Below are 11392 nucleotides of genomic sequence, written 5' to 3' on the forward strand. Positions count from 1 at the left end.
GAGGCAGTTTTGTGCTGAGAAACCATGAATTATCATCAGAATGAATCTTGAATTTGAACCCATGACAAGACAAGCCTGGCGTGCCTATGGGGCACAACTCTACAGCACCTAGAGTAACTTAGGCTACTGGGTGGGTTTGTTGTTTTACGCCGCACTCAGCAATGTTACAGCTATATGACAGCGGTCTGTAAATAATCAAGTCTGGGCCAGACAGTGAGTGAGTATGGTTTTACGCCGCTTTTAGCAATATTCCAGCAATATCACGGCGGGGGACACCAGAAATGGGCTTCACACATTGTACCCATGTCGGGAATCGAACCCGGGTCTTCGGCGTGACGAGCGGACGCTTTAACCACTGGGCTACCCGACCGCCCCTCTGGGCCAGACAATCCAGTGATTGACATTATAGGCTACTGGGTCCAACATGTCTTACCAAAAAACAGAGGTAAATTATTCAATTGTAAAACATCATATATTTCTTTTAATGTATCACAAGTCATGGTGCCACCCATCATTTGATTTGACTCCAAATAATGCAAGAACCAGTGCCTGCTCCTTGCATACAGCAGTTGGTACAATCAGTAGACACTACCACGTACATGTACCTGAGGAAATACTGGTAATCCCATTCTTCATATGATCTACATTCACATGATTTTGACGAAAAATGGCACATACATTCAATATGAACTGACACTTTCAAAGTGCTGGTAGTTATGACCTGATATAAATAATGTTGCACCAGTGCGACTAATCTACTTCCTTTGGTCAAGCTTGTAAACATTAGCGGTAACAAACAAATCTGATTTAAGTGAGATTGGTGACTGATGGGGTAAAATCATGAAGACATGGACTATAAATTCAAGGTAAAGTTACCGGTATAATATTTGGCAATTTTCACATAAACAAACCACTTTGGCAATTGTTTTACCCACTCACCCCAACAATACAAAATACAGGTGCCAAATAGCTGGCATCAACATACATATACGAACATAAGGCTTAAAAAAATAAAAGAATTGGTTCTCAGGCAATGGCTTTTGAAAATATAGTGCGTGCGGGCAGTGTTTTTTTGTTTTTGGTTGTTCAAGCTAGTATGTAACCAAATTTTGAGGAATATTTAAAGATTTCTTTTGTTGAAAATGGAAAAAAACAACAACGTGCGGACTTTATGATGATGTGGGCAGTGCCTGAGAACCAAGACTATTATTTTTTTAAGCCTAATATAACCATTAACAAACACTGAAAATATGCTGTTGGTAAAAGTGCCTACATCATAATCTGCCCTAAACGTACATCTGTCAGTCCCCTACTACACTGCAATGGTACACAGCAAATATTACAGCCATTATCAGATCCACAGCAAACCTGATCATACAATAATATTCAAAAGAATAGAACACGTATTCTCGTGGCTGAAGGAAAAATCTTCATCAACTTTTATCTGGCTGTTATTCCAACAGGTCTTGCCACTGAGAATTCATTTGATTGTGAACTTTATCAGTTTATAGTTTGATGAAGGATACAAGCTTCTCACTCACAGATGTATGCATCTATTTCTGTAACCATGGTAACTTGCACATTTCTTCCAATCACACATCACAGGTGAATCTACAGCACACCAAACCTGATAGTATTCAATCCTCATTTGGGGTTGATGAAGAAAACAGGACCTATATTGGCATATTTCAAGGCTTGGAATAGACTGGATGCCTTTTCACAGAGGTCATAGAGGTCTGACTAGTCCACGTGAAACATGACTGTTCGCAGGGCATCATCATCACAGATCTCCAGTGTAGCGGTAGCGCCATCGTTAAACCGGAAGGATGAACCCCCATCAACCACCAGACAGGCATCCCACATCCGAGACCGAATTACAACTCTGACAAGGAAGAATGGATGAATGAATAAATATTGCCTTACGCCGTGACAGCTATATTACAGCTATTCGCGGCTGACAAGGAAGAGGATGGCATAAATTCATTCCTGCCAATTGATGTGGTAATTAAGTTATCAAGGCAAAATCTTGATTTGCAGACATAGATTTTTCTAATAACCAAGTTGTGCAATTGTGAGTTGGGTATAACATCATTTTTAACACAATTCCATTTATATCACAGCATGTCAGTTTGATGTGGAAAGAAAGCCTAAAGTGATGCAAGTAATTACCACTTTGGTCAAAACCCATGAGCTGACAAACCTAGAAACATAATCGGGGCGAACAGGGATTCGAACACACGTTCATAGGTTTCTGGTGCATTCAAGGGACGCAACTCTGCACAGCAACTAAGCCACTGGTGCCCTCCTCAATACATTGTCTAACTTGTATAATATATTTAATATACATATATGATGGTGAAATACTCTTTGATGATTAACTTCTCTTTAATATACATACTTGTCAGCAAATCCTCTTGGGTTATTTGTTTTAAATACATCTGAAAGTAGAGAAGAAGCAATGATAAACATGATGAATATAAAACACTACAAGCTTTTTGAGGGTCGCATTCAATGTCTATCACAGCTGGACACGACCATCAAGAAACCCTACACTTACCATGTTTACATTCAGGAAATAGTGCCATACTGTAGTTTCTGCCAAGATGATGCTTACAGTGCAAAGAAATGCATTTTGAGAGTATGTACCAATTGCATAGGTCAAATGAATATCAAAATTTAATATTTCCGCAAAAAGAAGAACATGTATATTGAGCCTGACCACTAACTACACATTAAACCAATATCCCTACATTTTTAACTAAAATGCCAGAGCAATGGCCATAAATAGTTTTTTCATTGAGGCTGCTATGGTGTCCATATTGAAAATCAGATGTACAAATTTGGGTGTCCACCTTGATGTGAACAAACATGTTCAATGGTCAAATTAAGGTAAAATATAAAATATTGCAAAAATGGGGAGTGTTTTGAGCCCAAATACTAACTGCACTTGTAACAATTTCATTACATTTTGAGTACTGGCCATAGACAGGATTTTCAATCTCATTAAAATCTGAACTAAGTTCTCGCTGCCGCTAAACAAAGATCTGAGGACATCCCATTACGGGTCACGTCAGAACGACCTTTTGCGAACTTTGACCGACCCTGAAACGACTAACAAGAAGTCGACATCAGCCAATTTAGAAAGCAGCTTTCTTGGACTTTACGGCACTCATTTCAACCAGGCAACTTCCATTTCAGACTACGCTTGAAAAATATGTTGACACAGTTCTTGATTAAAATTTTGAAAACTGAACAAATGAACATTCCGGAATGTCTAATATATGGCTGAGATTGTAACGCAGTGCTTCCCACGTCCTGTGCAACGCCGAGAGATAATTTTGACTTAATCAGTCGTACAGGCCGTAACTTTTGTTTGGAATACCCAGTGTGAACGTTTTCGGGGTTGCATGATTAGAAAACACATTCCGACTGTCACTTTCATGATCTGGTAAGCAACGATTTGATTGGTTGGATAAAAGGTCGTTCTGACGTGACCTGTAATGGGATGTCCTCAGATCTTTGTTGAGCGATAGATAAGATCTGATTTTAATGAGATTGCAGGTTTTCAATATGGCTGCATTGCCATGTAGGTACAAGCATGTGAAATGTCAGCTTCTTTGGTCAAGTGGTTTCTGAGAAGTTTACAGACTTTGCTACTGCCCGATAGCTAGTTTTGGCCAGGTGTGTTTCTGCACTAACTGTTGCTGTAGCTTTGCAACTGACATCAGTTCTAGAAAATTGAATTAAACTAAAAACATCCCCCGACCTACCGTATTCGACGTAATAAGCGCCCAGGGCACTCTCAAAATTAGAAATAGGGAGCTCTTATTAGGATATTATTTTGAGTTGAAAGATCGTAAATTTCGTGGTTTATGCTGACAGCCTGAAATGTTTATATACGACAGATATATTTTTCCAGGATTTAATTGCCCATAATTAAGGGTGCATATAATACACGAGTGCGTATTATACACAAATGAATAAGTCTTGTGTACATTAATCAATTGGAAGGGATGCTAACTGAGATTGTTCACTAGCCAATATATTTGCAAATATCGCCGTGGGTGCTTATTAGAGCTGGGCGCTTATTACGTCGAATACGGTAAATCTATTTGGACCATGTTACCTGACACACAAATATATTGAGGGGGCTATACAAACACTCTGCTGGTGAGAGAGCAGCAAGATGGAAGTACCGTTTACTACAGGGTCTCTGATGCTGTAAGCCATCCGCGGTTCACTTGGGTCAAAGGTGAGAGAAGAGTTGAATGAGTCCTTGATCTTCTCGAGGAGTGAGCTGTCGTCTACAGGGAACTTGTGTTCGGTGTATTTGTTGGCTAGAGAAACAAACGTACTGTCTCACATCACACATTGTTTATAAGTTTATAGTATGTCTAAAATTGCACATTGTACAAGAGTCAGACAAAACACTCATGATCACATGCTAACCATATTAGTCTAAAATATAGAAATCCTCTCAAGATATTGCTGGAATGGCTACAAGCAGCATAAAACCATATTCATTTACTCATGTAATATATGGATATTCAAATAATATTTGAAATATGCAAAGCCTTGAGAATATCTGAGAATTTTTAAATTTGGAGGTCATCTTACATGTTTGTTTGTTGTTTAACGCCTCAATGAACAATATTGCAGCTATATGACAGCAGTCTGTAAACAATCGAGTCTAGACCAGACAATCAAGTGATTGACATCATGAACATCGATCTATGCATTTTGGATATGATGACATGCATCAACCAAGTAAGCAAGCTTGAACACCTGATCCTGTTAGTCGCCTCTTATGACAAGCGTGGGTTGCTGAAGACAATTTCTAACCCAGGATTGTCATGGGTCTAGAGTTCATCTAGGGACACTGACCTATATCTAGTATCTCCTTGACCCCCTCCACGGGGAGATAGTTTATGTGGAAGAACCAGGAACTCGACCCAGTGCCCGTAGACACTGTGACTCCAGAACTCTTCTGCTTCTCTGAGATTCCCTTGCCCACAGACAGCTCGTAATAAGACACTCTGAAATAGACATGTCAAACATAATCACAAATTATTCTGTGAACAGTCAGTCCGAATATGAACATTGAACAATTTCCCACCATATCATTGTAGCTTGCAGAAAGTGTAACCAATACACTTCACTTAGAAATGCCAGTGTTGAAGACCTCCACACCGAACCTGCCTGAGAGATAGTAGAGAGTTGTTTGTGCTTATCTCTTAACAAGTTCATCTAATAAATGGTTTTAGTCTCCAACCACACAATTTCCATTGTCAATACTTCTGTCTTGTATACACTACATTCCTTTTTTTATCACCTTAAAGCCTAGCGCCAGGCAGGGTAACAACTAGTTTCATCTTTATACATCTTTTGGCATGATGCGGCCCGAGGATCGAGGCACCAACCTATCGCTCTCCGGTGTGACGCTGTATCCATTAAGCCCTGGAGTTGGTTATTTAAGCGGGAGGGAAGCCATCTTCCCGAGGCAAGAGAGTTAACTGGCTATAAAAGTCCAGTTTCCACGCTTGCCGAACTAGGCTGGAATTACTGGGCTCGATCGTAGCGCCACAAGTGGCTATTACCAGTTATGTCCCCTTGCTTTTGTTTCACACAAAATGGTGGCGCCCAGTCAGGACGATCTCATCAATAATCCAGATCTATATTGTGATCAAATGGGTCTTACATCGCGAAATGCATCAAATCACGAGAGCACCTTGATTAAAAACATGAAAAGATTTGGAAAATATCTGCTGACAATGAGTTGGCGGTGTACATGCTTTGCAAATCCTGCAATCAACCGAAACCTGCACGACAGTTTGCGAACCGGATTTCGATTTCGGTGCGCAATTTTGATTGGACTTTGCATAGACTCGTTAGTCCAGCCAAAATGTAACTCCATAATACCAGCCTAGTTTGGCAAGGGTGGAACTGGACTTTTATAGCCAGTTAACTCTCTTGCCTCGGGAAGATGGAGGGAAGCCAGCATCTTCACAAAATACTTCACATCGCTTAATAATGTCATGCATTGCCTCAATATCAGGCAATAGTAGTGTTTGCACACTGTTCATACACAGAGGAGGGTTAATTTGACGTTCATCTCCGTTTCATTAGCTAACCAACCAGACACATATCACTAATACATGACACAGCAGCAGTGTGTACTCATGGCTGATGGAACAACATGGTGTACACAAAACCAGAAAAGTACAACAATGGCAATCTGTGCCTGATGATGCTACAAACATAACATCATTACAATCTATATGTAATCCATCATCAATTTCTTGTTTTTCACCAATGACCAATCAATGCCTAAATTTACGAACTGAAGATTCCTCCTTGGGCCTGTGGTTAAGCCATGATGTTACAAACATCTCAGGCGCTCCAAGGAAGAAAAGGGTCCGGCATTTTGAGAGCTAATGTTTCATAATGTTCAATCTAAGATTGGTTGATCTCCTGAAAAAACATACTGATGTTTTGAAAGCTGAGAAATCATTACGTTTCAACACGGAAAGGATGTGAACATATTGGTATTTACAGACCCACCTTGCTGACAGTTTTTCTGCAATAAACACTTCATTGAGGGCAAGCACTGGCAGAACGCGCTGTGCTGGAATGTTTCTCACAGAACAAATAGGGTGCCGGACTTGTTCGTTCTCTTGAATGTGTTCCGTAAATCGATGTTCAACAAACTGCAGTTGTTGATCATGAAGCTCTATTGCTTCATCGTTGTTATGGCAACCTGACATGGTGATTCTTATTCTATGACGCCATTTCCACCTAAATAAGAAAAGTAAGTAGACGTCATATGTCAGTATCATGATGTTAGCACGTGTGCATATTCTTCATCACAGCAAATAATTAAAAAGAAATATTGTTAATACAATTGTTGTTCAACAAAAAGGAAAGTCAAATATTAAATGTCAAAAAAATTCTTTGAAGAGACAATACACTTAACACATGCTTAACTGGGGTAATTTTCTAATTTTTTCACGATCACTAAAACATACTTCCGATTAAGATATTTTCCTAGCAATTGATGTTGATTACGATGGAGTAACATGATAATAAGTTGCGATACCTGAAATTCCCATCCAGCAATCTCTTCAAAGCAGAATGGAAGTTCTTCCCACAGTAGCCAGTTTTAGGTAGACAAAGATGGCCTTCCGATCTGAACAGGTAGCATAACTATCTCAGCAAAGCATATAAAATGACACACTTTTTCTACAAGTCATTTCTTTTATTCTTGACAGATTTCATGAAACAAAGTGGGCAAGTGAATGTTGTTTTATGCCACAGCCATAATAAAGTGATATCTTATTCTTCGAAGGCTTTCATGATAATGGTTATCAATTCCAATTTCTTGAGCAACTACAACATGTACAACCTCCAGCTCCTGTCCCTCCATCATGAGTTCTATGTGTCAGTAGGATGTTACAAGGTGAATGGACTTCAAGATTGAAGGTCAAGGTGTGTTCACGATCCTGTACACACCGCTGTTGACACATGTGACAAATTCATCGTTACAAGTTCACAAGCTATAGAGACTACAGTTCAGTTGAATACATCTGTGTGGCACTAAGATCGACACTGTGTCAACCTTCGACTCTCAGTATGATAACTCAACGCTGGAATTGGGTCTACCTTCGACTCTCAGTATGATAACTCCACGCTGGAATTGGGTCTACCTTCGACTCTCAGTATGATAACTCAACGCTGGAATTGGGTCTACCTTCGACTCTCAGTATGATAACTCCACGCTGGAATTGGGTCAACCTTCAACTCTCAGTATGATAACTCAACGCTGGAATTGGATCTACCTTCGACTCTCAGTATGATAACTCCACGCTGGAATTGGGTCTACCTTCGACTCTCAGTATGATAACTCAACGCTGGAATTGGGTCAACCTTGGACTCTCAGTATGATAACTCCACGCTGGAATTGGGTCAACCTTCGACTCTCAGTATGATAACTCAACGCTGGAATTGGGTCAACCTTGGACTCTCAGTATGATAACTCAACGCTGGAATTGGGTCAACCTTCGACTCTCAGTATGATAACTCAACGCTGGAATTGGGTCAACCTTCGACACTCAGTATGATAACTCATCGCTGGAATTGGGTCAACCTTCGACTCTCAGTATGATAACTCAACGCTGGAATTGGGTCAACCTTCGACTCTCAGTATGATAACTCATACTCATGTCCCTATCAGAGACAAGGGTCGATTGACAAGTTCTGAGCCTCACATAGAAGCTGATCACCGTATGCTCAAGTTTTGTCCTTTTTTTCAAAGGTCACAGATCCCTGATTGTTTTAGTGACCTGTCAAGGCGAAACAATTTTCTCAATTTACTCAAATTGTAGCGCTTATATTGCACACCCCTAGACAGCAGCCTGTCAATAATTCAGTCTGGACCAGAAAATCAAGTGATCAGTATTGTGAACAAAGATCTACACCATCAGAGTACGATAAAACACAATCAACCAAGTTACTACGCCTGACCTCCAGATCCAATAAGTCGGCTCTTATGACTGGGGAGCAATTCTAACCTGGCACACACCCCCCCCCCCCCCCCCCCCCCCTCAGGGTTACAAGCCACCTGAGATAACAAGCACCACAATGATAACCCGTCTCACCTGTCTGGGTCTGTGTTGATCCCAATGACAGGTTTACTTTTGTCATTCACTTTACTGGCAGCCAACAGGAATGTCCCGTCTCCTCCCGCTGTGAATATGACATCGGCCCAGTCGATCAGCTTCGTATCAAACTGTAGTCGACTAACAATTCTGGTCTCTATGTTAGCTCCTCTGTAAAAAGAATTTCAGAAAGAGTGTGAGTGAATGTTGTTTTACGCAGCAGTCTGCAATATTCAAGCAGTGTTTTGGCAGACTACTAATCTGGTCTGGGTGTTTGACAGAATGATTAATGACGCACAAGCTCATGTCACACATTATGACCACCTGCTCCTCAGTAGTCAGCACTTGGAGAGAGGAAGGTTCACGGGTTGGTGGTTCGATCCCCAGCCACATCATACCATTAAAGATGGTACTTGTTGTTACCCTGTCTGGCCCTCAGCATTAAGGGGATAAAACCAGGATTAGTCAACCCAGAGTCCATATACTGTGTCTGTGTGTGGTATCCCTGTTAAACTGTGGAATAGTATCTCAGTGGGCAAGCACTATAAAACCGGCATTAGTCTGGACTAGTATAAGCAGCCACACACAGACAAGTGCATGCTTGTTGCTATTGAATGCAATAAATCTTTAATGTAATGTTAAACCCCATGTCACCTCGCCTGACGGAGACAACTCTATGACAGCATATAGAATACTGATAGTCTATTCTGATCTGAAGTCACCACAGGAATTTAGAAAGGTAAAACAGGGATTTATTATTGACTTAACTTTCAAATAGGATACATAGAATATTACAAACAATTATAATTATAACTGAAATATTTGCAAGATGGTAGAAATAAAGGTCCATTTAGAATCATAAATGAAAATGTGATATGTTTGTCAACAATAACATGAAATGTCTAATAACTGAATAATACTATGATAAAGAACCATGTTGGATATAACTTTATAATCATGATAATTATGGTCTGTGTAACCAAACACTTACTCTAAATTTTTCTTGATAACTTCCAGTCCTGCTAGATGTGTGTTATGTCGATCCAGAAGTCCTTGATAGTCTGAGTTTTTCGACTCGAGCTAAAATGTTCATAATAATTGAGCATATGTTAAGGCAAACATGGAAAATATTGCTATCAACACAGTTTCTGATAATGGCACTTAACATTATTAACAATGAGTATTAACAATAATGAGTAAATGTTGTATGAATTTGAAAATCTTAATGCATTTATCTGTCTCAAGGCTTTAATGTTTGTTTGTATGTTTGTTGTTTAACGCCCCACTCAGCAATATTCCAGCTATATGACGGCGGTCTGTAAATAATCGAGTCTGGACCAGACAATCCAGTAATTGACATCATGAGCATCGATCCACGCCATTGGGATATGTTGACATGCATTAACCAAGTCAAAGACTATGCTTGTCGAAAGAGGCGACTAACGGGATCAGGTGATCAGGCTCATGGACTTGGTTGATGCATGTCATTGATCCCAATTGCGTGGATCGATGCTCATGATATCAATCACTGGATTTTCATTGATCAAGCTAGTTATCAATCTTCTGTTCATATTCTCTGAAGTGATACAATGTTGTTTTTGACTGCGCTTAGCCGAATACTGGAAATATGTAATGTCAGCAACTGGTCAAGGAAAATGTAGGGAATTAACTCTCGACATTCAAGCATTGTGTAAGCTTGTTTCACAAACTACAGAAATCCTCTAATGAGCATCGGTGCATGTGTCATGCATCCTGACCACTGCCAGGAGAAAATCAGCAGGGCGACCCAATGCATTACACTCGTGATCATTAATGATAATCTACTACTGAGGCCTGTCCCTCGGTATAAGGTCTCTGCATGACACTAACATTAGCATGATTACTGTACTTGTAAACTTAGTTGCTAGCACATGATAGAATTTAGTTACTATTTATTCAAGTCCATTTTGGTCTTTAGGTGTATTTCTAATATCATATCACAAGGTGCAAATCAGCATATCACCTATGAAATAGAAACATGTCAGTTCAACCTGTCAGTTATCACAATTCACATGAATACTTACATATTTCTTCAGTTCCGTCTCTGACAAGCCGCTGCATCGTCTTTTCTCAAACTCATATCTGGTTATCCGTGTCAAGACTGCAGCCTTACGCGGAGTGAAAACGGGTCTGTCATCAGAACCGAGATCAGTGCTCAACGAACGTAAACAGAACAGTCTTGATGCCCACGCCTTCCCGGCTTCTGTCAGTCGCAAAGGCATCCGATGCATGTGGCAAAACAATCTCGTGACATGCAAACACTGAACGTTCATTGTAGAAAATATGCACTGTATTTGTTGAATGATGAAAGACTCTGATAGGCTTCAGTATTAGGGCGTATCATAACAACTTTATCGCTTTTCTACTTGAAGGTCTTGGCAGGTCCCCTGAATGGCGGCCATGATACTATAACACGCAAAGCTATCATTCTTTTGGTATTTTGTAATAACTAAACTCCTGAAATATTAAATTCCTCCGACTATTCATATATTACCTTTTATGATAATCCGAACCAAAAGAAAAATCTGCGGTACGATATATCCGAAACTTGGGCAACGTCAAACCATGAAAAGTATTAGGCTATTTACAACAGCAGTTGTTCCCCTTGCAATCAGCGGCAACTCCAAACAGCGCAATATCTCATGATTTAGTACACGCTAAAAGAATCATAACGTCGTAAGGAGTATGAGTTTATCCAA

General features: G+C 40.1%; 1 protein-coding gene across 1 annotated transcript; it reads right to left on the reverse strand.

Moving 5' to 3' along the window:
• Positions 1 to 307: 307 nt before the first annotated feature.
• Positions 308 to 11092, reverse strand: LOC124112792 (NAD kinase 2, mitochondrial-like). The gene is made up of 9 exons (XM_046472936.2): positions 10718 to 11092; positions 9646 to 9734; positions 8655 to 8825; positions 7097 to 7186; positions 6562 to 6795; positions 4885 to 5036; positions 4197 to 4337; positions 2399 to 2438; positions 308 to 1882 (listed from the first exon to the last, which is right to left on the reverse strand). The coding sequence occupies exons 1-9, from the start codon at positions 10964 to 10966 to the stop codon at positions 1741 to 1743; spliced, it is 1308 nt and encodes a 435-aa protein (XP_046328892.1). The 5' UTR covers positions 10967 to 11092; the 3' UTR covers positions 308 to 1740.
• Between the last annotated feature and the right edge of the window lie 300 nt (positions 11093 to 11392).

The sequence above is a fragment of the Haliotis rufescens genome, unplaced genomic scaffold (assembly GCF_023055435.1).
Source record: "Haliotis rufescens isolate VD_foot unplaced genomic scaffold, xgHalRufe1.0.p SCAF_2, whole genome shotgun sequence".
Lineage (NCBI taxonomy): Eukaryota > Metazoa > Mollusca > Gastropoda > Lepetellida > Haliotidae > Haliotis > Haliotis rufescens.

Excerpts from the sequence above, each read along its gene's own strand:
- LOC124112792 (XM_046472936.2), bottom strand. The coding sequence starts at position 10,966 with ATGAACGTTCAGTGTTTGCATGTCACGAGATTGTTTTGCCACATGCAT. Across the intron at positions 8,826-9,645 it reads GTTATCAAGAAAAATTTAGA|AGGAGCTAACATAGAGACCA; the intron begins GTAAGTGTTTGG and ends TTCTTTTTACAG. Across the intron at positions 4,338-4,884 it reads CAAGGAGATACTAGATATAG|CCAACAAATACACCGAACAC; the intron begins GTCAGTGTCCCT and ends TTGTTTCTCTAG.